This window comes from Hemicordylus capensis, chromosome 3, assembly GCF_027244095.1.
Source record: "Hemicordylus capensis ecotype Gifberg chromosome 3, rHemCap1.1.pri, whole genome shotgun sequence".
NCBI classification, from domain to species: domain Eukaryota; kingdom Metazoa; phylum Chordata; class Lepidosauria; order Squamata; family Cordylidae; genus Hemicordylus; species Hemicordylus capensis.
This window is the reverse complement of record NC_069659.1, coordinates 198,838,709-198,866,321: the sequence shown is the minus strand read 5'-3', so window position 1 is coordinate 198,866,321 and position 27,613 is coordinate 198,838,709. Positions and strand designations below refer to the sequence as shown.

The window sequence follows — 27,613 nt, the reverse complement described above, 5'->3', positions numbered from 1 at the left end:
CCAGTGCAGTTCTTTCAAAACTGGTGTTATATGATCCCTTCCTGTTGTCCCAGAGACCAATCTGGCTGCCGCATTCTGTACCCATTGTTGTTTCCAGACTATGTACAAAGGCAGCCCCACGTAGAGTACATTACAGTACTCAAGTCTGGAGGTTACCAACATATGTACCACTGTTTTAAGGTCATTTACCTCTAGAAATGGACGTAGCTGATGTATCAGCCGAAGCTGATTATAAGCGCTCCTGGCCACTGCCTCAACCTGACAAACCAGGGAGGGCTTTGGGTCCAGGCGCACTCCCAAGCTATGTACCTAATATTTCAGGGAGAGTGTAACCCCATCCAGAACAGGCAGATCTAAACCATCTCAAGTCAGTTGTTGTTGTGCCATCAAGTCAATGTCGACTCCTGGCAACCACAGAGCCATGTGGTTTTCTTTGGTGGAATTCAGGAGGGTTTTATCATCGCCATCTCCCGTACAGTATAAATGATGTCTTTCAGCATCTTCCTATATCTCTGCTGCCCAATATAGGCATTTCCCATAGTCTTGGAAACATACCAGCGGCGATTCGAACTGGCAACTTCTTGCTCCCTAGACAAGTTACTTCCCCACTGCACCATTAAGAGGTTCCACAGTCAGTACCTCCATCTTATTTGGATTCAACTTCAGTTTATCTCTCATCCAGCCCATTACCACCTCCAAGCAGGCATTTAGGGAAGACATGCCATTTCCTGATGAGGTTGACATGAAGAAGTAGATCTGGGTGTCATCAGCTTATTGGTAACACCCTGCACCAAACCTCCTGATGATCTCTCCCAGCAGTTTCATGTAGATGTTAAAGAGCATTGGAGACAGTATAGAACCTTGTGGAACTCTACAGTTCTCGCTTAGCAAAACAGCAGTCTCCAAGCGACACCATCTGGAACCTACCAGAGAGATGGGAGTAGAACCACTGTAAAACAGTGCCACCCAATCCCACCTCCCCCAGGTGGTCCAGAAGGATATCATGGCTGATGGTATTGAAAGCTGCAGAAAGATCCAAAAGGATCATCAGAGTCACACACCCTCTGTCGATAGACAGTTGGAGATCATCCATCAGGACAACCAAGGCAGTCTCAACCCCTTAGCCCACATGAAAGCCAGTTTGAAATGAGTCTAGATCAGGCCTGCTCAACTTAGGCCCTCCTGCAGATGTTGGCCTAAAACTCCCATAATCCCTGGCTATTGGCTACTGTGGCTGAGGATTATGAGAGTTTTAGTCCAAAAACAGCTGGGGGGCCTACGCTGAGCAGCCCTGGTCTAGATAATCTGCATCATCCAAAACTGCCTGGAGATGAGAGGCCACCACCCACTCAATCACTTTGCCCAACCATGGAAGGTTAGGAACAGGTCTGTAATTAGCTAACTCTGAGGGATCCAGTGCAGCTTTCTGAAAAAGTGATCTAATAATAGCCTCCTTAAGACAAGGAGGCATCCTGCCCTCCCTCAGAGAAGCATTTATAATATTCACCAGACCCTCTCTGATAATGATTATCAGATGAGATAAGCCAAGTTAGTCAAGAGAACAGGTTGTAGGGTGCACAGTCTGAAGCAGTTTGCCCACTTCCTCAGAAGTCAAACTTAAAGTGATCCAATCTAATCCCATAAGAGGAGTTGCTGGACACCTTCACAGTAGACTCTGAAGTAACTGTGGAATCTAGCTCGGCCCGAATGGGAGAGATTTTATCCGCAAAAAAAGTTGTTAATGTCACAGAAAATGACTGATGGTTCCAAGTTTAAATTCAAGGGGGAGGGGCTACATTAAAGTATTCTGACTGTTTAATGGTTTTTCTTTATTGCGTCAATACACTGATCTTCCATATTTCATTGAGAAGTTTAGTTAGTACTTGAAAATATTCATTAAAGTAATTAGACTATTACTTCAATTGATATTAATATTTTTGCTTGTTTACTATATATTAGCTATAATGCTTTCTAATTGTGATTTCAGAATATCCCTGTAAAAGTATACTGGTGGCTTAAAAATTGGGATTAAGTAGTCTTCAGTATAGCCACCTAATGGTACAGTGGGGAAATGACTGGAGAAGCAAGCCAGAGGTTGCCGGTTCGAATCCCCGCTGGTGTGTTTCCCAGACTATGGGGAACATCTATATCGGGCAGCAGCAATATAGCAAGATGCTGAAAGGCATCATCTCATACTGCACGGGAGGAGGAAATGGTAAACCCCTCCTGTATTTTACCAAAGAAAACTACAGGGCTCTGGGGTCGCCAGGAGTCGACACAGACTTGACGGCACAATTTTACCTATACCACATCATATTAAAGGACTGCCACGGTATGCGTTTCCAGTTTGCCACTTGTTTACTGCATTTAGTAAAACGAATGCTCATCCTGAACATTTTGTATCTGATCAAGCAGAAAACCCCATTCCAGGAAGTTTTACACACAGTAGTGATTCTTTTTCTTCTTCTTCTTAAGTATATCAGGTTTCACTGGATTATGTAAAACAGCCCCAATTTGTACACATTCCAAAAACAGTGTTCCTCTTCATGCAGTTGAGGGGCAGGCATAACCCCTTCTCTTCCTCCACACAGTGACAAATGCTCCATGCAAAAGCACAAGCACAAGCGAATGATCAGGGCCTCCACACAATCACATTTCAGCACTGAGTACCCAGCTGACACATACATTATCTATGTGGCAGTGGGGAGGGAGCATGCCATACAGTAGTGAGAGCTACAAATCCAAGCATAATCCTGAAAGCACACTGAGCACTCTGATGCAACATTTTGTTGCACTTTTAAGAGGAACATGCTTCTTCAATGCTGTCCTCACATTAGCTGAAAACTAGTTTCTGTAGCATTTCTGACTGACTATTACAAACTTTATCTTAGTCCATCTTAAAGCAGTTCTGTGAAGCAAGTCACTAGTATTCCCACTTTACAACTAGGAAACAAAGACAGAACGGCTTTCCCATGGTCACATAGAAGATTTTAAACTCGCTCTCTCAAGTCCATGTTTACCGGGGCCACCCTGGCTATTTTCCGTGTAATCATAAGAAAGGTTTAAAGCCTTATATACACCCACAGAAGTCAAGCTTGCAACTACTGAAGAAGGACATCTCAATTTCATGGTAGGTTACATAGCAACTTCAGTGGCCGAGTGTTCCCACCTCCACTCCACCTATGAGTAGCAGACACTAAAATAAATGCTGAGCACAACAGTACGTCAACAGAAACATTTTAGTGCAATGGTAGTTCCACACAGACCACAGATCAGCACAGAGGCACCATCAGGCATGGACCAGGGGGTCAAGGTCTGTATGCCCACTCTCCTAGAGGCCCCCATGATTTTCCCCATGGAAAAAGAAATTCTCTTTTATATTTCCAGAATGGCTTGGCCCAGTGTTCTGAAAATTGGCATGAAGGACAGGTTAGTGGGACTTTGTACTGATTTTGAAATGGATCCGTCAATCCATGGATTTTTAATAATATTTTTACTTTAAAAAAACTTTTTAAGAATGGCTAGTTCCATAGCAGAAAATTACAAAAACGTTCTGGAACTGAAGCCCCCTCTTGGACCATCATTCTACCTCCATATTAAGGAATCTGCCCTTCGCCTTCATTAAAAAGTGCAACATGCACCCTTATTGCTCAGCCCTTTACATTTTCATAATGGCTGGACTTAAGAGTTCTGAAATCAGGCACATATGCAGCCTGAGATGACTGGACTCTATGTATTTTTATTTCAAGAAAATTTTAATGATTTTTTCCCCTACTGAAGTAAAGCTGCCAGAGAGAGTTCTCTATATCCATTGAGTACTTTACATTAGGGATGTGCAGAACGTTCCGACAGCAAAATGTTTTGACTCTAAACAGGCCATTTTGAGTGTTTCGAGCTTGAAACAGAAATCCTTTAAATAAAGGGCCTGTTTCAAACTGAGCAGAACCACCTGTGTTTCAATGGCACTCATTCCAAGTGCCATTTTGGAGGCCTGTTTTTCCCTTGCTGATTGGTTTTCCTGCACTGGCTTCCAATTGGCTTGCAATCTCCTTGCTTCTTGGTTGGCTTGTTATACAAATCAAGTGTTGTCATGGGCAACTGTGCCCCCATTGGCTGGGGGAGGGATTGGTGAATACTTCTGGAGGGAATTTCAAAATGTATTCAAAGGGAAGGGGAGGCAGAGAGCCCTTATAGTCTCTTGAAGAGGATACATCAGAAGAGGAGGAAGGAATCAAGCAAAGTTTGATTTTGTGGCTTTCACCCCTCAGAACAGAGTATAACATGCTGTGCTATTGCCGCTATAACTGGCTTTGCTGGATCTCAGATTGACCAAGGCAGAACTTGGATGCCTGCCTTCTGAGAGGGCGAGGGCACTGTGGCAAGAAATGGACAGTGGCAGCTGTTGTGCACACACACAGACAATATTCATTATATATGAAAGAGAGAGAGAGAGAAAGAAATATTTCTTGGCGATTGCTGTGACGAGCTCCATGTCTGGCCTTGAGACTAGCTTGTGCTTCACTCACTGCTCTGCAATATGCATTGCAAGGTGTATTCAGTCAAAATGTGGCTGAAGTTGCTCTAGTTGTGCTTATGACTATGCTTGCTGCTAAGGGTGCTGCTGTGGCAGCTGTTGCAATGCCAAAAGGCGTCATAATAGCAATAGCAATAGCACTTACATTTATATACCGCTCTATAGCCAGAGCTCTCTAAGCGGTTTACAATGATTTAGCATATTGCCCCCAACATTCTGGGTACTCATTTTACCGACCTCGGAAGGATGGAAGGCTGAGTCAACCTTGAGCCCCTGGTCAGGATCGAACTTGTAACCTTCTGGTTACAGGGCGGCAGTTTTACCACTGCGCCACCAGGGGCTCATAATGGTGTGTAAGAGAGCAACTTGTGCCAATAATCAATAATATAAACTGAGCCAGCATAACAGTGGTTAGAATGTTGGACTAGCACCTGGAAGACCTGGGTTCAAATCCCCATTCAACCATGAAACTCACTGGGTGACCCTGGGCCAGTCATGTATCTCTCAGCCTAAGAAACCTCACAGGATTGTTGTGAAGATAAAAATAACCATGTACTTCACTCTGAGCTCCTCAGAGGAAGAGCAGGATATAAATGTAAAAATAAAATAAAAATAATGTTACTGTAGTACAGGCACTGTGACTGGCAGTGGGTTTGGGGTCAGTTATTCTTTTTTGGTCATTTTTGGACTGTGTTTTAAATGTATGTGATGTGTTGATGGGGCAGATTCTCTTTTAGTGTGTGCTTCTACGGTGTTGCAAATTGCAATGAAAAACTTGTGTGCACTCTGAGTACAGCTTGTTCCAGACATAGGAAACAATGGAAAACTGATAACACCCCATTGCTCCCCATGGATAGCTCCTAGGGACACCAAAGTGGGTTGGATGATAGGGCATGATAGGTTCTACCTACTACCCAATCCACAAAAGAAATGGGCAAGTGGGTGATTAACAACCTTTTCCCCAAACCCCTATAGGACCCATTTCTCTCATTCAGATTACTGATCAGGTCTGTACCTGCTTTGCTTCAAAAAGACTACAAGGTCTGGTATTCTCACTGGGACCACAGAGATAAATATTCACAGCGGGGCATATTACATTGATTGAGAGGGCAGAAATATGGAGAACATCAGGAAGGAGGTCACAGTTTTGCTAACAACTGCTCACTCTTCCCTTCTTCAAGGTTCACAAAACATCTTGAAAACCTTGAATTCATTTATCACCTTTCCCCAAAAAGACAAACAGTATTTCTTTCAAAGGGTAACAGTGTTAACTGTCCTGTTTAGTCATACAAGGGTATTTTTGTTTGTCTTAACTAAAGAAAATGAGCCAAGAAAACTATAGTTTTCTTGGCCATTGACAGTCAGCTAGGGCAGACCAAACACTATTTGCAGGTAGAAAGATAGTTACTCAGGTCATTACCTCAAATGACAAATGCTGTGCTTGAATTTATTTAAACACCATTTGTGATACAATTAAGTTCATCTTATTCACAGCCAGTTTTCTAGAATGTCAAGTTTAAAATTGGACATGTTCCAACAACAAAGCAAATAGCCTAATTTCCGCAACACTAAATCTGGAGATTTTGGTAGGTCAGGGACATAAATGCAACACAATTCCCTACTAGAGAACTCTGGAAGGCATTCAGCAAAGGCAGCTTTCTGCTAGAGCCAAGACCAGCAATATCTATAAATCTGGGTATTTTGTTGAGTACAATACACAAAATGACTGAGATGACTTTTACAGACATCAGACTGTCGAACGTGCAAACTAAGCTGTAACACAGATGAGGGAGCAACATCATATTTACAAGCCAAATTTAGCAAAAGATTAAATATAATTCACTGGGCTGGTTTTAGATACCAGCCAAGGATCTTGTAAATGCCACTAGAGCTGTATGTGCTAGAAAACATCTACGTCCTCTCCAGATAAAGCATAGCACTTTTTTGGTACATAAAACTTCAGCATCTAAAAATAAATTATTGCTGCAAGTGCCAACACAGCATCAGTTTGCCTATCACACATTGGTTTCTTTAAGTATAGCTGTTTGTTTTGTATAGGTTCTGAATGATAAATTTCTTTTTTACTCTACCAATACAATTGTTACTTGTCATCAAGTTTAACTACATGCCACAGCTATAGAAAGTAAAAGCCCACCAGCAATTAAGCTCAAGTTGCTACATGGGCTTGGTACAACTGTAATGTACTACTACTACTACTACTGATATTTGTAATTTCTATGATATTGATACTGATATTTGAGATTTCTATGTAAACCGCTCTTCAACAAAATTCCCAAAGTGGTTTCCATAGAAAAATAAAAAATACATAAATAAGATGGCTCCCTGTCCCTAAAGGGCTCACAGTCTAAAAAGAAACATAAGGCAACAGCCACAGGAGGGATGCTGTGCTAGGGCTGGATAAGGCCAGTTGCTCTGCCCCAGCTAAATCTTAGAGAAGCACCACTTTAAAAGGTGCCTCTTCGCTCATTTAGCAGGGGTTAAGCAGAGGCCAAGTTCTCGCTGAAATAAGAAAGCTGTTTCTGGGCTGTACAAATCAAAAATGTAAGTGGGGATTTCCAAATCTTGGTTTGCATGTTCTTCCAAAACAACAAAAATCTCTTCACACAGAAAACTAGATGAGAGAGAAGGATTCCAACTTAGCTTTCTCTTCAGCATGCTAGCTTTCTGAGTGCAAGGAAGCCAGTTTTTAATGTAGGAGCTTTCAGACGTGTGAGCATCCATGTGCAGAAAGAAGAGTTACAGCCCAGACAGAAGTTCACCACCTCAGGTGAGAACTACACAATAGGGATGTGCATGGAACTGGGCCTCCGAACCGGTTCGATCAGCAGTTCGATTGGTGGTGGTTCTGCCGGTTCGATAGTGGGGGTGTGCATCTTTGAGGGTGGGGGAGGGTGCACTTACCCCACCCACCACATTTCCCCCGCCAGTGCTCCATTTTGTTAAAGCCCCTTGGGGGCAGCAGCACACCTTCCTGCCACCCCATCGCTGCATCTCCCGAAAGTAACCGGAAATCTCAGACTCGCCTGCGCAGGCGTGTCTGATACTTCCAGTTTCGTCCGGACAATGCCAGAGGGGCTTTAACAAAATGGAGCACCAGCAGGAGGGGTAAGTGCACCCTCCTCCCCACCCTTAAAGATGCACACCCCGCCGAAACACTCCCACCTGGTTCCATGCACATCCCTACTACACAATACAGATGGCAATTCAAAGAAATATATAGGCTCACTGCAAGAGGTATGAAACCCAGTGGAAATACGATGCATTTCTGGTTTCTTTTCACTTAGACCAACTAATTCCCATGCCATATTGCAAAATTCACTCAGGAGATTAAAATTGCAACCTTAGATCCATGTTCAGTTCTCCTGATATTTTTTTCTTAACTGAAAAGCAACTGAGGGTGGGGTCACAATTAGATCTAGGGGCTCCCTCTGTCTCTGTGCACCCTTCCCTCTTTTATTTGTCCAATAATCAATTTAAAATTACCACTAATATAAGAACAGCCCAAGGAATGTTGATAAAAGTAGTGAATAAAGCTAACCCAGGCCACAGGCTTTCCCCAAAAGCTGCTGGTCAAGTGGTCACCTCCCTGGACAGGGCATTCTACCGTATAGGCACCAGAGACCAAAGGCCCCTTCTCTCCCAACCACCAAATCTCAGGTGGCAAGGGAACAATCAAGAGGGCTTTGGTTGTTGAGTGGAGGTCTCACACAAGCTCAGATGAAAGTAGCAGTCCTGAAGATATCTTTAACCCAGACGGTCTTAGGGTCTTAAAGATCAGCACTTTCAACTGTGCCTGGAAGCAAATTCGCAGCTAGTACAGATGAAACGAAACTGAAGTGATGGGATCAGAACTCACATTAGACAACCGTGTGTTCGAGGGACCATGTTCTGAACCAACTGAATCTTTGAAATACTTTCCAAGGACAGCTTCATACCGACTGCATTACAATAATCCCACATGGATATACAACAGGGGCATGAATGGCCAGGGCTGAGTAGTCATTTCTCCAGGAATGGATGCAGCTGGAGCACCAGCCAAAGGCACTAAAAAGGGCTCCTATCCGTAGCTGCCACCTGAGCATTCCAGAACATCAATAGATCCAGGAACCAAGATGCAGACCTAATTCAGAGTGCAACCCTGTCCAAACAGGCCAAACAGTTAAAGGGAAACCCCAGCTAACAGAAGCCTCCTATTATCTGGGATTATGTTTAATGTTACTTGCCCACATATACTCCAGACAGAGTAATCAGTTAAATCAGGAAGAGGTGGGAGGAGTGCAGTACCCATCTCTGTGTTCCTCCTCGACTCATAGCAACTTTAGGTTACTGATAGATAGCAAATGTGGTGTGGTTGTTAAGAATGCCCTGCTAACTTGGCAAAGAGGCACCTTTTAACATGGGGATTCTCATTATTGAGCAGGGGGAGAGTAACTGGCCCTATCCACCCCCAGCACAGTACCTCCAGTGACAGTTGCTGGTGTCTGTCTTATGTTTCTTTTTAGATTGTGAGCCCTTTGGGGACAGGGAGCCATCTTATTTATTATTTCTCTGTGTAAACCACCCTGAGCCATTTTTGGAAGGGTGGTATAGAAATCGATTAAGCAAGCAAGCAAGCAAGCTTGGTCTGGAGAGACCCAGGTTCAAATCCAACTCCGCCATCAAGCTCAATAGGTGACCATGGGCCATTCACCCATCCTTGGCCTAACCTACCTCACTGGACTATGGTGAGAATAAAATGGGGGGAAGGTACTCTGGATGTTGCCCTGAGCTCCTTGGAGGAAGGGTAGGATAAGAATGTAGTAAGTGAAGCCAAACTTTGAGTAACAATTAGTGTCCGGGAAATGGTTAAGCCCTCTCCCATTACCATAGTCCCAATCCAAATAGGGATGCAGCTGTAGCTCAGTGTGAGAGTATCTGCCTTGCATGCAGAAGGTTCCAGGTTCAGTCTCTGGGAAAGGCTCTCATCTGAAATCCTGGAGAGCCACTGCCAGTCAGAGCAGAAAATAATTAGCTAGACTGGACAATAGTCTGACCCAGCATAAGACAGTTCCCTAGCTCCTTCCTTCAAATCAAACACCCCTTCCATGGCTGCTTTTAAGCCATGAAAAATATGCCAAACCAGCTGAAGGAACAGAGCATGTTAGCCTGGGGGAGAGAAGATGAAGGCCACGTTATAGGATGGCTGTTTTCAAATAGCTTTAGGGCTGTCACGTAGAAGAAGAAGCAGACCTATTCTCTGTTGCTCCTGGAAGCAGGACCAGAATGCACTGATTGAAGTTACAAGGAAGCAGATTTAGGCAAAATATAAGGAACAATCCCCCAGCTGTGAGAGCTGCTTGACAGTCCAAAGTCTGCTGAGCGCATTGGTGGGCTCGCCTTCACTGGCAGTTTCCAAACAGAGGCTGCAGGGCCATCTGCCAGGGATGCTGTAGCAGATTCCTGCTCGGAGCAGGGTGTGGGACTTCCAACTAACAGCCTACATTTCTATTCTATGTGACATGCAGAGGAGCAGGGGTGAGGGAGAGATCCGCTTCTCTGCCTTGGCCCTTCATTTCAAAAGCAATTTGCCATGGGTGGGGGTGGGATAGCTATCCAGAAGAAGAAGAAGAAGAAGAAGAAAGAGAGCAAGGAAACAAGCAGAAATCCCCTTTGGATTCTGAAGCCATTCCGAGCTCCAGTTTCAAGTCTTTGAGTGGAACAAGCTAGCCTTGGCTGTGATGAATGCCTGTGCTGATGTAACGCTTAGCCACAGTAAGGGGGAGAATTCACGTTCCAGAAAGGGAAGTGTTCAATCCTGTGGCTAGCTTCCAATTGTTTAACCAAGGCTTTGGTTAAGCAAAATCAGGAGCATTGTGCATGCACCAGCCTGTACAGAAAAATGAAGATCCCTTCCCAGAACAGTGGTGTTCTTCCTTCTTTACGGCATTCTTTAAATTTTGGTAAAAACACAGTGCATTATATCTTGAATTTTAAAGAGAGAGAAATAATAGTTCTGGCTACTAAGCATGTGATCATAATCCTCCAAGCAAGCAAACATTTACAGGATTCCACTATTTCAGCCACCCACAGTCCACCTTCTCTCAATGTGTGTGTGTGTGTGTGTGTGTGTGTGTGTGATTTGTATGCTTGAAAAGGTACCAGCTTTCTGTCCCAGATCTTGAGCTTTTGTCTGTTTCTCTCTTTCATCACTCAACAATATAACAATTCAGTTACCTTATCTAGTCCACACAATTTACTAATAAAGAACATTCAAAATTCAGCAGGGCCCCCCCACCCCGCCCAAGAGTCTTGTCAATAAGCAGTTGGCATTTGACATTGCCAAGGAAAGTGTTTTAATGATAATGAGAGAGATTATTATGTTTTCAAGACCTTTGAGAAGAAAATCATTATGTCTTTAGCACTGACGCATGAAGTTAATTACAAGTGTCAGTCAATTAGTTTTCCAGTGTCAAATGAAATCCAAGCAAACCAAGGGCAGGGAGAGAACAGTCTCTTCCACCCAAAAGAGAGAAAAGACTTTATTTCTGCAAGCAATGTACCCATGGTTGTTTAAATACTCTAAATGCTGGAGAGAGAGACAGACTGTAGAAGGTCTATGAATGACAACATTACAGGATACTTATTCCCCCCTGACCAAAGTGTCTGGTAAACAATATGAATCTCCTTTGAGAAAGTGAAATGAACTTTACTTGCTAATAAAGATTTGAGAACTGGCCTAGTTCTTACTGAGGGCATCAACCTGTGTCTGGGCTCTAGCCCTTCATACCAGAGGTGGGGGCTTACAAGACTGAATGCTCTTTCCATACATGAATATTTTCTAAGGCAATAAAGTTATCTCTGGGTCAAATCACATCAAACTGCAAGCAGAGGATCCATGACAACATATTCCTCTAAACGAAGTGTCTTTCCAGATGGCAATCAACTGTGCAACATGCAAAGCTTTCATATGTTTCAATCTTATTTCCTGTACACATGCTGGTGAAAGCTGCCACACTCCTTCCTAGCACAATTTTACCCTCTATATACACACACCAAGCAGGGACCACACATGGTTTCTGCGGCATCACCTGCAAGCCAGCTCTTGCATTCCAAGAAAAACCCACACTCTTCCCCTGTCACCACAAAACCAGTCATGAAAAAGAGTGGGGGTTTTTCAGAATGCAAGAGCTGGCCAGCAGGTGGCACTGAGAAAGTAATACAAGGTCCCTGCTTGGCTTGTGTACAGAAAGCAAGATTGCATTAGGAAGCAGCACAGAAAACTGTATGAGCATCTGTACAGAGAGTAAGATCACACTTGAAATTTGTATTGCACAAAAGCTTTGCACATGCCACCTTTATCATCATCTGGAAAGACACCCCCCCCAAAAAAAATATCCCCCACACAGAGAACTGGAAGTGTTCTAGCTTAACTGTTTCCCCGGACCTGCGAGCTTTCTGTGTTCAGGGAATGTTTTAATATCGAGAAGTATTTCTTCATGCAAGTCCATACCTGCAGTGATACAGACCATAGACAGGCTGGCCTCAGTGAGTCCTAAGCCATAAATATTTTCCAAATTACTATCAATAATTAAGTTCTCAGTTTACTTACTTAATGAATGCCGGTGGCATGTCTCTCTTCAAAATCTGGTCTTCAGTTGTCTGAACAGTTTCTTTTCCAACCTGCATGGGGGCGGGGGGAAGGATTGCCATTATTATTATATTACTCTTCTGCCTCAGAATAATCCAGCATTCATTTATCAGTTATACCAAAAATAAAACAGCTTTTCCTGTTGCCATGGTTTAATAGTTCCCCAAAGCTCTGACGAGAAGACGGCTACTTATGTGACTGGAATGAAGCAGACTAAAATTGCTAGCATAACATGATCACAAATCCAAGGGCTTCCCATCTAAAATATAGCTTTACTCCAAGACCCACAAATTTAACTTTAGCTCACTAATCAGCCATTGTTTGTGGTCACCACCAATCGCCTTTCGCCCCTCAGTTCCTTTTCTGGCATAGAAGCCAGAAGAAGCTGGACTTCTGTCATTTGTATACAGAGATGGTAGGCAACAGTGAGAGCCCTCTCTTGCGGCTCAGAAAGGATTCTGCTGTTTCTTACTTTCTCAAAAATGGCAGTGAGATTGAGACCTCTGAGAAGTTCTGTGTGGTGCTGGGTGTCCTGCTTGTCAGATGCCTGCCAACACTCACCACTGGCAAGTGGATTTGTAGATGCCTGGCTTCACTATTCCCAAGTTATCATATTATCAGAATGGAATTAAGTACACCTACTGCAATCCTAGGAGATATTCTATTCCTGGACTATATGCTGGTGAGGTGGCATAGCATAGCAGCTAAAACTGAGCTATGAATCAGGACATGGTTTACATTTTGCCTCTCCCATGAACTATCTAGACAGCCTTAGGGAAGCCATACTCTCTCAGCCCCCACCATACACCTGCACAATGGGGATAACTATAGCGACCTACCTTATGAAGTTGTAAGGCAACTCCTTACAAGATAATGTACATAAAGCACACTAAATACTCAAAACTACTACATAAATCCCAAGAATCATTATATGCATATAGCACACCACTCCTTGACAACACCTAAATGTAATTCTACATAGCAGTGAGCGAGTACACTCTTCCACACACAAAAGCCCTATGCAGATGTTACTAAAAAAAAACTTGCTCATGCTTACAAGAGTTGAAAATGGGTCAGCAATCACCACAGCACTTCACTCACCTCCCTTGCACTGTTCATGGAAACAGCAGCATCTGTCTGCAGAAGGAAGCCCTCTAAGATCACAAGGGCTTCCATGATCACTTGTGTATTGAAGTTTGTTCTCTCTCTTTCCACCTCCCACAGAGACAGAGCGAAAGAGTGCTATTTGGAGAGGAACTGGGCAAAGAGGCACCTTTTACCGTGGTGATTCTCTTTATTTAGCAGGGGGAGAGTAACTGGCCCTATCCACCCCCAGCACAGTACCTCCAGCGACTGTTGCTGGTGTCTATCTTGTTTTTAGAATGTGAGCCCTTTGGAGACAGGGAGCCATCTTATTTATTTATTATTTCTCTGTGTAAACCGCCCTGAGCCATTTTTGGAAGGGCGGTATAGAAATCGAACTAACAACAACAACAACAACAACTTCGGAAAACCAAAGAGGGAATGAGAGAAAGACAACGAGCTAGGGGCAACAAAGCAAAAACAGGAGAAGTGAAAGCCATCATATATGGGTGGCAGGACCATAATAGGGGATGTTGCTCTATCCCCATATCTCTATGGTGCAAGCCCTCTCGCCTGGCATTGATCACCACCTAAATCATCAAATTAAGCTGGAAGGTTGAAACAAACAAAAAATTGCTTTGGGGCTGAACAGCTACAGGTGACGAGTGCATCCTTTTTTGCTGAACTCTAAATATGTTTTCTATTTGCACAGGTCATTGATCATTATCTCATCAGTATCTTCAAGAAAGAACCTGCCTGGCTGAGCTACTGGAGAAGGCTGCAAAATTATGCATATAATACAACTGATTTAAAAACAAGGGACTAAAAAGACTAAGGAATTAAGCCACAAGGCTTCATAAGAGTGGCTGGTTATCAGAGTTCCTTCTAACAGGGATTCCCAGATGTGGTTGACTACAACTCCCATAATCCCCAAGCAAAAGCCATTGCAGCTGGGGATTCTGGGAGTCGTAGTCAACAACACCTGGGAATCCCTGTTAGAGGGAAGACTGCTGGTTATGTAGGGCAGAGGGGAAATGCAGAAGCCACAAGGAGTACAGGAGGCTGCCATTCCTTGCTTACAATGGACATTTCAGAACCAGTTAATGCACAAACTACCAAAAAAAAAATTGTGAAAATCTGCTGATCAAGCAAATTACTTAAAGTACACAAAGTCTTACAAAAGGAAAAAAAGAATTACCACCTTAATTTGAGAACTGCCTTGCCAAAATTACTGTTCACATCTGCACAAATATGTTGACCTTTTCTTTCCCCTTCTTCCCTCTCTCTTCCAACAAAACAGACTAAAATTCTAATGCAAGTAAACCCCTTTTAAAAAAAATAAAAAATCCTCCAACAGACCAACCAGGAAATGCCATGACAGCACCATCTTTACTCTTTTCCCACCCTATCCCCCAGCATTACAAAATCTTATTTTTAGCTTATTGTAAAGATACTTTTGCCACTCTGGCAATCAAACAGGGTGATGCAGAAGAACAGCAGCCTGATTACTGCCCTTTTCGGATTTACTATCACCCTCCACATTTCAGACATACCAATACCCTGGAAAGCAATAAAGACTCCAATGCATGCTTTCAAAACAGAGCTCTTTTCTTTTTCTTTTCTTTCTTTTGTCTTGGGCACACAATATATTGTCTTCCACCAGGGCTCACATTTGTTTCTAATCTGCCCCCCAATCTGTTGCCATCTGCTAAATCGATGGGTTTGTGCTCTCCAAGGCGCTTTCCAGACTACACCCTACAACAGTGTCACTACATATCCGTTAAGTGTGCCTCCGTACTGCCTGCGTTTCAACATAATAGTCCCTGCGCTATCAGCAAGGTGCCATTCACATTTTCGATGCCTTCTTTCAGGTTTTAAACTTTGCATTACAGTGCTACAACGTAGTAAACAAATAGCTGTGTTTTCCCGTTGTAGGATGGTGCACGCAAGCTAGAAAAGACTGCTCCCCCTGCTGGTGGCTTTGCGCAACCACTTTTATTTACAGTTTCAAGACAATCCTGCCAAGCCAAAGTAAACTACTGCTGAACAGCAGGTAACCTGGAAAGCGCCCTGGAGGACTTGTGGTAATTCTGTACAAGATATAACCTCTTTGTGACACAATGCAATTCCATGGGAAGGGATACAAGAAGGTGGGGGATGGCACAGCTGGCATACTAGCCAAAACCGAGCCAAAGCACTCACCACTCCTGATACTTGTCTCTTCAAGAGCAAAGCTGGCTCCAAGAGCACCTCCAAGCTGTGCACTTGATGGGCAGTAACAGCGATTGTTACTCTATCCAGAACAAAGCGAACCCCCCTTTCCCAAGTTAGCTCTCCTACTGACCATAATCACCTTCATCTTGCCAAGATTAAGTTTCACCTTGTTAATCCACATCCGTCCCATCACTGCCTCTAAGTACCAGTTCAGAACATAATTTTAACAAGAATATTTTCTCCAGTCAGCTGTAAGATGCACTTACTACAATACAACCAATATTTATACGCCACTTTTCAACTCAAGTTTCCAAAGCGGTTTAACAAACAAAACAAACAAACATGGCTCCCTGTCCCCAAAGGGTTCACAATCTGAAAAAGAAAAGAAAAAAGTAACATGAGACACACCAGCAACATCCCCTGGAGGGATGCTGTGCTGGGGATGGATAGGGCCAGTTGATCTCCCCCGCTAAATAAAGAGAATCACCACTTTTAAAAAGGTGCCTCTTTGCTCAGTTAGCACCATCCCTGCACAGTTCAATTTTTGTCCTGTAATTTTTCTAAGGCTTTACACTTCTTGGTTCCCTGTTTGTACATCCTGCTAATTATAAAGCTGCTATTCCTGCCAAGATGCAAAAAGGACAATGAGTTGCTAGCTGAAGAGTCATAGCAACATAGAGTCCGAGTGACTGATCATGTCACCTTACACATCACTCACTGTCTCAAGACAACAAACTGGCTAAGCACAGAAACAAATTTTGATCTGTCTCAAAATGCCTGTGACTAGAAGCTTGACATTTGATGAGAAACTCCACTTTCAGAATTTAAGTTCGTTTTTTTCCTTAAGAAGAAAGAGCAATGACAGTTATAACCAACCTTGCACTAGGTTAAAAAAAAAATGCCTTTAAAACTATAGGTAACCTAATTTTAGCTTTAGAAGTTCAAGCCTTCATCACTTCCTTGAAAATCTGTTGGATGACTTGTTCAAGAATCATATCAGCAGTCACTACATGTTATTTCCAGTCTTTCCAAGGTCCACAGGACAGTCAGTGTCAGCCTAACATTAATGCTGGGAAAGATAATCTAACTTTGCTTTTTCACCTCACGGGGACTATTTCATTTAGAGATCTAAATATGATCAGTCAAAATATTGGCAGATACCCATTTTTTTATTTTTGCTAGCTCAATTTTGAACCGCTGTAATTTAAGACTTATGCATCTCCACTGGGCAGAATCAATGAGGCTGTAAGTTAATTAACAGGCCAGACTCCTTTATTCTCAAACAATCTCACCAAACAAAAGAGGGAATTCATGAATTTGCTTTCCCCCCCTTACACACACTTGACAAAAACGTGTGTGTGACACTTTGCTACATTTCCACACAACCACTTCACCAAAGCATAATCACCTTACCAATTACAACATAGAACAAGAAGTTCTGGTAAGAACAAATCTGCCTACTTTCCTTTCACTATAATCTTAAATGATAATTATCCTCTTCACAAGTTAGCCCATTAGCATAATCAAATACTACACTACCGAGGTGTCCCTACAGTTATTCCAAAATTGGTTCAAATCTGTACAGGCATTATAAAGTTGTTAGGGACAAACACACACATGGACACAAAAAAGCTAGGCGATCTCATAAGCTTACATTCCTTAAGGAAAACAGGCTAAAAACAGAGTATCTCTGTAAAGTGTGCTGTTTAATATAGTTAAACAATTGCATTATTTGAACATCTATCATACAGTACATTCAAAAAAAGAAGTTCCATATTGGCAGAAGAAATGTCATTGCTTTAATCAACGAGAAAACCTGCAATGGAAATCATTTTCAGAAGAGTGGCCATGCTGGAGGCCTTTTACTCCACTTTTTCATGACACCTCTCCATACGGAGCGGGCAACATTAATGGGCCTATTGCCATGTCAGCACTGTGGACCCCTGGCAGCAGCTGGGTCCATTAGGTTGAACTGAGCACTGTCCCACCAGGCTTAGGCTGTCCCCCAAACCCCTCCTGCCAACCTCCTCACTTATCCCCAAGCCAATGTTTCCTCTAAGGTGTGCACATGGCCAAGGTTTCTGATGTCCACTCAGCTAATTGTAGATCTCGCTCAGGTTGAATCAGGAAAGCCCCACTCTGAATGCACTTGTGCACGCATGCACACACACGCGCGCGTGCGCGCGCGCACACACACACACACACACACACACACACACACACAACTATGCCTTGGTACTGCTGCCCAGAACAAAACTCATTCTGCACATAGATGGAAAAAGTTAGAGAACACACTTCGTGTTGAGGCTGTAACTACTGTCCTCTTTGCAGAGAGGCAAAGGGCATCTTGTGAAACCTTAAGCAGCACTTAGGAGGATACAGGCTTCCAAGCTTAGGAGCCTACTTTGTCAGAGCATTTTATGAAGCACGTTTTGAGTCCATGGAAGGCCAGTCTTACAATGAAGCAATTAATTTTCTTCAACACATTCCAGAAGGAGTAATGTTTTCTTTCCCATAGCCTCTATGTCTGTGTCACAGACAACTCATGTGCAGAGTGCTACAGAAGTAGGAAGAGTAATCTTGATAGCTTTTAAATTTCAGGTGACAAGATCTATAAAGCCAGCACCAGAGAGGTTGTACTACAATAAACCGGTTTGCCTTTGTTGCATTAGCATCTTTTTGTGTTCTTTGGTTTTTATTCTCTTTCCCTAGCAAGACAAACATCTGGGAGGGTGACTTTGTGGTGGAAGAAGAAGAGAAACATAGTTCAATGACATACTGTCCATGGCATACCTGTACTACAGACCTTAAGCAGTTTTTCAGTCATTTCTATTTCTCTAGGAAACTCTATAAGCCAAGCAGGATTCAGCATCTATAAGAATTCTCAGCTCCCTTACAAAAATTACCATTTTCAGTATTCTTTGTGGGAGGGCAGGGCGTGGCATAAAATTAGTGTACACAATACAATGAATACCTATATACCGCTTTTCAATAACAAGTTCCCAGAGCAGTTTACTTTGTGCCGTCAAGTCGGTGTCAGCTCCTGGCAACCACAGAGCCATGTGGTTTTCTTTGGTAGAATACAGGAGCGGGTTACCATTGCCATCTTCCGTGCAGCCTGAGATGATGCCTTTCAGCATTTTCCTATATCACTGCTGCCCAATACAGCTGTTTCTCATAGTCTGGGAAACATACCAGCGGGGATTTGTACCAGCAACCTCTTGCTCCCTAGGCAGGTTGCTTCCCTGCTGTGCCATTAGGTGGCTAAAGCATTTTTCATAGATATAAATGCAATGGCTCCCTGTCCCCAAAGGGCTCGATCTAAAAAGGAACATTGGTCTTACTGTGAAGGGTTCTTTGTGTTTCTGGAGCTCATCAGATAGGGTTGTGCACTGAGCATGCTCGAGACAGGACTGGATCACGCGAGTGGTAGTTTCCTTCTGCCGAAGGCCCCATAGCCCCAGTTCTGGGACTGTAACAGAGTGCAGCACAGGTAGAGGAAGAGCGACTGTCCATGAAGGATAAAAACAGACTGCACAAAACTCAAGTCAGAGAGAGGCAACAGAAGAAGAAAAACATACACCAAAGCCTACACACTCTTTGCCCTGAGAGCTGATTTCTCCCACAAAACTGAGCGAAAAATATATCCCATTAGTTGCCCACTGAATTACTGGGAAAACTATATACATCCAGGAGGGCCTGATGAGTTCCAGACACAGGGGGAAAGAACCCTTCAATGTTCCTTTCCCCCCTGTGCTGGTGCTCATCAGGTAGGCACCAAACAAAAAGCGTAATGGATCCGTATAAGAGAATCCAAGAAGCAAACTAGCAATACCGTAGAATGAATCTTTTTCATGCGAGACTGCAGGTCTTATCCTGATATGTGACAATTTGAAGAAGATTCATTCTATAGTATTGAAGTTTTGAAGAAGATTTTAGTGGTGTCCTTGGAAGAATATATGAACTTTCATTAATACTTGAAAAGGACACTCAAAACAGCGTGATACCGGAGTGCTGTTTGTATATTTAGTTCTTTCACTGCATGTACTATACTGTTCTTATGTTTACATCTTTGTTGTTCGATACACTGCGTATCTTATTTATCTATTTGCCTTATGTGATTCGCTCATATCACCCTGTATAGATGATGATTCTGTTTTCAATATGATCTACATTTATTGGGGTTATTTTCTGTTATAGCATTGGATCTTGGATGCTCATCAGATAGGGACATGCCAAAAGCAGTATGAAAGAAGTGGGTGGGAAGGATGTAACGTTAGAGAACTTACTGGAGGACCCTGTGGCCAAATGCCAGCTGTGGGGCCAAAAAGGAAGAAATCTTATAATGACAGATAAAGGGCGTGATGGAAGACCAAGTAGCTGCCCTGCATATCGCTGTGAGCGGAGCATGTGCAGGGAAAGCCACAGGAGTAGCCGTGCTGCGTGTAGAATGGGCCAGAATTCCTCCCCACCCGCAGGGAGACCAACAGATGCATAGGTCAGGGAGATACAAGCCCTGATCCATCTGGATAAGGTAGATTTAGAAACCTGTTCCCCAGGGAGCACCCATAAAAAGGAAACATAGAGTCTGATTTGTGAAATTCCTGGGTTTGTCTGATATAGATGCGGAGGGCCCAGCGCACATCCAGCTTGTACCAGGCTCTTTCCTTGGGATGGGATGGGGACAGGCAGACGGAAGGTAGAACTAGGCCTTGGGAATGGTGGAAGGTGGCATTAATCTTGGGCAAGAAGGTAGGGTTGAATTTTAGGATGACCAAATCAGGCAAGTTTGAAAAAGGCCAAGCTCTTTGCATACCGAAAGGGCACCTAGCTCAGACACCCTCCATGCCGAGGTGATGGCAACCAAGAAGAGGACCTTCAGTGAAAGAATTTAAGAGGAATTGAGGCTAGCGGTTCGAAGGGAGGCTTTGTCAGTGAATTCAGTACTTGGTTGAGATTCCATGGTGGGAAATGCTTCACAAGGGGAGGGGCCAGGTTGGACACTCCTCTGAGGAATCTAGAGATGTGTGGGTGAAGGCCTGAAGCACCGGAGCTAGGTGCCAAGAGATCCAAGACTGAAGCCAGCACAGAGGCTTGGTGTTTGAGTGTATTTAGACACAGATGCATGGACAAACCAGATTGCAGAAAAGCCAGTTCCTCGGAACCCCCAGCCATGCTAGGATCGATACATTCAGCAGGAGCCCATCTAGAGAAGGCTACCCAGGTGGCTTGATAAATTCTATTAGTAGATGGTTGCCGGGAGGCTAGGATGATATCTTGGACCAGTTTAGAATAGCCTCTGGCCACTAGTTTCAGGAGATCAACCTCCACGTGCAGAGATGTAGCCACTTGGGTTCTGGGCGGAATAGTGGGCCTTGAAACAGAAGATCCCTGCCAAGGGGCAACCACCATGGAGATCGAACAAAGAAACTGACTAGGTCGGAGAACCAGGGCCTCCAAGGCCAGTAGGGCCCTATTAGTATCAGCTCTGCTTCTTCCTGGGCCATCTTCTTGAAAACCCTTGTGATGAAGGCTGTTGGTGGAAAAGCACCTGAGGCCATGAACTCCCTCATGGCCCCATGGCCTCAGGTTCTCCTCTATGCTTCCGCCACAAGTGAGTAGAACCTGGTGAAGTAGCAGGGGAGGCGGTTATTTAGCGTGGGGCACAAACAGGTCGACCTGTGGCCTTCAAGTGGGTGGTGATTTGATTGAAGACCTCTGTGTGGAGAGCCCATTCTGCCGGGTCCACTGTTTGGCAACTGATCCAATCTGCCTGCATGTTCTCTATCCCACTGAGGTGTTCTGAGGTAATGGAGGCCAGGCGAGACTCCACCCATTGAAACAGGAGATCTGCTTCCTCCATCAGAAACTTGGATCTTGTGCCACTATGGCAGTTTACGTGAGCTTTGGTTGTGACATTGTCGGTTCTTATCAGGGTGTTTTCCAAGAAGGAGATGGTAGAACTGTATTAGGGCGAGCTTCACGGCCTGGAACTCAAGCTAGTTTATGCTTCTTCTCATCTCTATAATTGACCAGTGGCCTTGAGCCAACTTCACTAGGCATCCCATCCCTTTACGCTGGTGTCCGTGTTGGCTCCAATCCGTGTTGGCTCCAACAGTGGGAGCCCCTTGAGAAGCACTGGGGAGAGCCACCAGTGGAAGGAACGGCAGGCCTTGGCCAGTAAGGGTATCTGCTTGTGGGTGCCTACCATGATTGCTTCCTGATGTGGTAGAAGGAGCCCTTGCCGGAGCATGGGGTGCCATCTGGACCAAGGAGTGCACGCCATACACCCTATCATGGAGTCTAGGATCTGGAATAGGAGCATCAGCAATCAAGGAGGGGACGCAGCAGAGCATGAATCCCATCCTTTCTACCCTTGGGCAGGGCTACTGAGGCCTTTGGCATGTCAAACAGTGCTCCCAGGTGTTGGAGAGTATGTGATGGATGGAAATGGCTCTTGTCTATATTCATGATGAAGCCGTGGTCACTGAGGCACTGAAGGGTGTGGTGCACATCTTCCTGGGCTTGCCGAAAGGAGGGAGCCCTGATGAGGAGATTGTTGAGTTACGGTTGTATATGCACTCCCTGCAGGCAGAGGTGTGCAATGACTGTCACCATGATCTCCGTGAAGACATGTGGGGCTGAGTAGAGCTAAAATGCGAGTGCCCTGTACTGGTAATGGTTGTTGTCGTAGGAGAACTGAAGGAATCTCTTATGATGTGCAAAGATAGGGACATGAAGGTAGGCCTCAGATAGATCCACTGAGGCTAGGAAGTCATTCAGATAAATAGCTTCCTTGATGGTGTGAAGCAACTCCACTCTGAACTACTTATTTCTGACTAGCCTGTTCAGGTGTTTGAGGTCTAAGACCACTCTCCATGTGCCATCTCTCTTTGGTACAAGAAATAAGAGTGAATAGACACTTTGACATATTTCTGTCAATGGTACGTGTTTTACTGCTCGGATCTGGAGAAGGGGATGAATAGCCATAATCTTCCGGAGATGTTTGTCCGGCTTCTTGGATTGTGGTGAAACCAAGAATCGGTGGGGAGGAAGGGAGGAGAGGTCGAGGGAATAACCGTTGGAGACCAAACTGACGACCCACCAATCTTGAGAGGTGAAGGATAGATGCCCGAGGGGTCTTCTAGGTGCCTGAGATGCCACTTTGGGCACCGGGGCTGTGGGGGGCATAGCGGTGGGGGGGGATCTCCTTAAGAGATAAGCATTCCCTGGTTGGTTGCTTTTTTAAGCTCGTTTAGCCATAGAGTCACATCAGGAGGAAGGGTGGTACCAGCCCCAGAGGAGGGGAAGTGGGCTCACTTGGGAATGCCACTCGGCTTGCTGCCCAGGCCGCATGGAGATAGCTACAGATTTTGCTCCACAGGGGTGGAAGCTTCCACGGAAGCTACAGGAGCTGTCGGCAACGTTGGCGTGTTCTAGTGGCCAATGGAGTAGATAAGTTCTCCATGGCTGGTGGTTCTGAAGGCAGTGTGGTGGGTGGGATGCGTGGGTTCCCCCTCAGTCACTGTTAGCATGCCAGTTGATTGTCCTTGCATCTTTTCTGCTGCCTGTGATCAGTCTGGTGGCACGGTTTGGATTGCTTGCAAACCGCTTGAATCAGTAGGCCTTCGCTTTCCCCCCTTTAACAATGTTTGAGTTTCTTAGAAGCTTTGTGAGGAGCCTGGCTTTCACCTGCTGCTGCAGCTGCCAAAGGGGCAGGAAGCTGGGAAGGGCAAACTGGAGATGCTAACCTTGCCCAGACTGGAGGAACCGCCAGCGTTTGAGGTTGCCTGCTTGAGGTCTTTCCAAGAGGGAGCCTTTGAGTAATTCTTCGGTGTGCGCGCATTCCATAACACAATAAAAAGGCAGAAGGCTAAGAGAAAATGGCCAAATTGGAACTGAAAAAGCTAATTTGTTGGTAAAAAGGAAAACAGAAAATGAAAAAGGCTAAATCAGCTCCCTTCCCACCCTAGCACAATCTAGGAAGGAGGTGAGGAGGGAGAAAAGAAAAAGGTGGCAGGGGAGATTGCTCAGAAACTAGCCTGCAGAGTGGTTTGCTGAAGAGCTTTTTCACAGACCAGTTAGCAGGGGCAGAACAGGACCAGAACAGGGTCTATGGCGACTTTGGCAGAAAGAAACTAGCATTCATGTGATCTAGTCCTGTCTCGAGGATACTCAGTGCACAACCCTATCTGATGAGCTCCAGCACAGGTGAAAAATGAAGCATAAAGAAGACACCAGCAACAGCCACTGGAGGGATGCTTTGCTGGGGATGGATAGGGCCACTTGCTCTTGCACTGGAAGAATACATTTTTATTTAGGCAAAATATCTTACAGGATACAAGAGAGAGATCAGAATGCAGAGCAGTTTTCATTTCAGATTATCAAGAGCAGAGAACATCAAGAAGATGCACACAGAGCCTCTTCAGCCCGTTTTCACATCTGGCACAATAGAATTTCACAAACCAAGTAAATAGAAAGTGATGCTTAAAGCAAGGAGGAAGCCGTTGACTTTCACACCTTAGATATCTGAAATAACCAAAATGCAATACAACAGGAAAGGTTTATTTCACTCAGAGACAGCCAAAATAATATGCAACAATGTTACAGAATACTAGAGGGATCAAAGACAACCATGCACACAGCTCATTTAGCCTACTTTAAAATAAGTACCATGAATGTCATTCTACAGCGGAAAATGTATTGATTAATGTTAAAAGAACTTTCCTTGTTCCTTCCTACATTACTAATTAACACCGAAAGCAGCCTACAGAGCTGACAAGACAGCATCTAATTGTTTGGGAAAGCAATTGGTAAAGTTCAAGTCCTCTTAACTCTCCAGCACTTCTACATACAAGCCACTATGTCTTCTGTACAAGAGCTCCACAACCAACCTGTGGCATCACCACCCTAACACATGGAAGCACAGATCACCCATCCACCATGGAATTAGAGCTGTGGGCAGCAGCTTTCACAAGACAGTGCCTACAGCCACCGAAAGACTGCAAGATCATCTACTGGTCATCTAATATTAGCATGCAACCAATGAACGTTTAATACTATGTGCATTGACGACATGCCTAGAATTTTAAAAGAATATGCCCAACTGATGCACGAGCCTGAACAATGTACCCACATGACTTACTTTAAAATTAGCTGGAATGTTTAGTTAGTGACTTTGTACTGTGCAAAGGCAAGAGCTTTGAATGAGATAATCAACAAATGCACAAATGAAGGACACTCTTCATTTGATGTTAAGCTACCAAGCTATAAAGTACAGAAAGACTATTAGGAAGCAGTTTCCTTCAGGTTTCAGATTAGCAGTTCTAAAGTGACAAGACTTTAAAAAAAATCTTCAAGCTTACTTACTTCTGTGTGTTTGGGAAGCTTAAGCATGTCTGTTTACTGAGCTCCTTCATCCAGATCTTTAAGAATCTGGCAAAATAAACTTAGCATGCAAGTAACGGCATCTGCTCTTAAGTGAGAACAAAAGGCCCACCCAAGTTAGTGTTAAATCTGTGACCATTATGGTTCTTAGCTACCAACATTCAAAGGATCTGAGTCACACATTATTCCGTTAATGAGAGAGTAAGAGTATTCGACTACCCCTCTGACAGCTTTGGTATATTAGATAGAGGAGGAGGAAGCAGACTCCCATCCAGTGTTCCCTCCAACAGGGATTCCCAGATGTTGTCGACTACAACAGCTCTTGGCTGGGGATTATGGGAGTTGCAGTCAACAACATCTGGGAATCCCTGTTAGAGGGAACACCACTTCCATCTATCAACAGCTACAGTAGGCAGAAGGGAAGATCTGCTCTTTGGATTTTCCTCTACTCTCCTGGAAAAGAGGAGCTACCCCACCCTAAACCCTCCTCATCCTAAAGAATAGCTGTATCTAGAAGTTGTTTGTGTTTGTTCATCTACTAAAACAGCAGAATCTCCCTCGCAGCAGGAGGAGGATCCAAGGCAGGAGTGGACTAATAAGGAAGCACAGTTGGTGCTGGCATAAATGAGCTCTGCTGCTTTAAAACAAAACAAAAGCTACTCCTCAAGATGAGGAGGGATTGGGATGGAGTAGCTCTTCAACGGTCCCTCTTGGAGCACAAACACCAACCAAGGGATAAGCAGTCTTGCAAACTCTCCAGTTCCCTGTCTGTCAGGCACAGTGGTTGGTGGGAGAAAGCACACCCCCTCCTTATATGAAGGATTCCATAACTGGCAGAAGTATGTTCAAATCCACATGCTGCCCCTTGAAAGGCATGCCTTGCCCCTCCGCTATCTGTACCAAGTGGTTTGGAGTATTGTTATTAGATGAGAATAGGATTTCTTGTGCTAGGGTTCATTGAACCAAGTACCAGGAGTCTGAATCTTTCAAAGTTTCAAGCCACTGAGGAAGACCATTATAGGGTCAAAACATGTCTGACTCCAGTTTGAGAACGTATGGACTGTCTTCTATGCAAGCAATATATTACTAGCTTTTTGGCAATCATTACATGAAGATTTCTATGTGATAACTTTCCTATCCCTCACAGCAAACAGGGTTGTAGACTGTTTAGATCCCCCAAGCAGCTGAACATTCCATCCCACCACATCAATTTACACATATCAGTGTCTGAGGTTTCACTGCCACTAGCACAAAACCATACAGAGATAGTAGAAAATTTTATTGTTTTACAATTTTAGAAATAATGGCTTGTCGAAGGCCGGTATGTCTACAACTGAGCCAGAAATGTATATATTTTCTCTCTGAACTCCAGCTACCACCAAGAGGTTACAGATTCCCCTAGTGCACTTATGATCCACATCTAATGTTTCAACTTCCACATCAAGCCATTCAGGAGAATTTAGTGGGCCCACCAGCTGACATACAAGATTATAAGGCTAGATGCTTAATAAGCCAGCTGTCTACCAATAATTATCACTCATTCAAATTTTGCTAGAGGTCATTGATTTAACGAGGGAGCTTAGAAGGACTGCCTTCCAGCAAATGCTTCCTAGCTTTTATTCCCATTGAGCAAGCAAAGGTTTTTCCACTGTAAGGAAGATGTCTAACACAATAGGAGGAGAAGGCAGGAGGAAACCAAACACCAGAGCGGGTAGGGTCAGGAACCACCTGTGCCTAGACCTTGAAGCATAAGATACCTCCTCGGAGGAGTGTGGTGTTTTTGGTTAATCCATTCATTGATGGGGCTAACAAACAGCCAGCAGGAAGAGCACTGAAGGCAGACTGCAGTTAGAGGTAAAGTGTGCTGTGAAGTCGATTTTGACTCCTGGCACCCACAGAGCCATGTGGTTCTCTTTGGTAGGATACAGGAGGGGTTCACCATTGCCTCCTCCTGCACAGTATGATATACCGATATATATATATAGAGAGAGAGAGGATATATATGCCTATATCGCCGCTGCCAATATAGGTGTTTCCCATAGTCTGGGAAACATACGAGCGGGGATTCAAACTGGCAACCTTCTGCTTGTTAGTCAAGCATTTCTCTGCTGCACTTGCCTCTCTGTAAATAATGTGTGTCTCATTAAACCATTAATATTCCTCAACTCCACTGTCTTGTCCTTGTATACCACAACTCTTTCCTCTGAATTCTACAAAGAAGAGCAATAGGACCCCACACAGGGAAGAGAGCTGGTCTTGTGGTAGCAAGCATGACTTGTCCCTTTAAGCTAAGCAGGATCAGCCCTGGTTGCATATGAAAGGGAGACTAGAAGTGTGAGCACTGTAAGATATTCCCCTTAGGGGATGGAGCAGCTCTGGGAAGAGGATCTAGGCTCCAAGTTCCTTCCCTGGCATCTCCAAGATAGGGCTGAGAGAGATCCCTGCCTGCAACCTTGGAGAAGCCGCTGCCAGTCTGTGTAGACAATAGTGAGCGAGATGGACCTATGGTCTGACTCAGTATATGGCAGCTTCCTATGTTCCACCGGCCCCAGGACAAATGTGGAGCCAGTAGCGTCACTGCTCCCCCAAATGCCATGAACAGGGAGGCTGCAGTATTTGGGGGGGAGGGATGCTCACTGACCCCTGGCCCCAGATTCTTTATGTCACCTCCAAGGATTCGGGAGCCGAGGAGGCAACAGACTTCTGCCAAAGTTTAGAGATCAAGATTCAGCCCTTGCTTTGCAGCC

General features: G+C 44.3%; 1 protein-coding gene across 6 annotated transcripts in view; it reads right to left on the bottom strand.

Annotated features, from left to right (window-relative positions):
• VCL (vinculin) overlaps positions 1-27,613 on the bottom strand; it is a 176,068-nt gene that overhangs the window by 58,485 nt on the left and 89,970 nt on the right. For 5 of the 6 annotated variants that reach the window (XM_053306579.1, XM_053306574.1, XM_053306575.1 and 2 more), the window contains exon 2: positions 12,144-12,214. In XM_053306579.1, coding sequence (XP_053162554.1) covers positions 12,144-12,163 — 20 coding nt within the window. In that variant the 5' untranslated portion in view covers positions 12,164-12,214. Of the gene's footprint in view, positions 1-12,143; positions 12,215-24,848; positions 24,880-27,613 lie in introns of those variants that run through there. The other variant, XM_053306577.1, reaches the window with a different exon arrangement.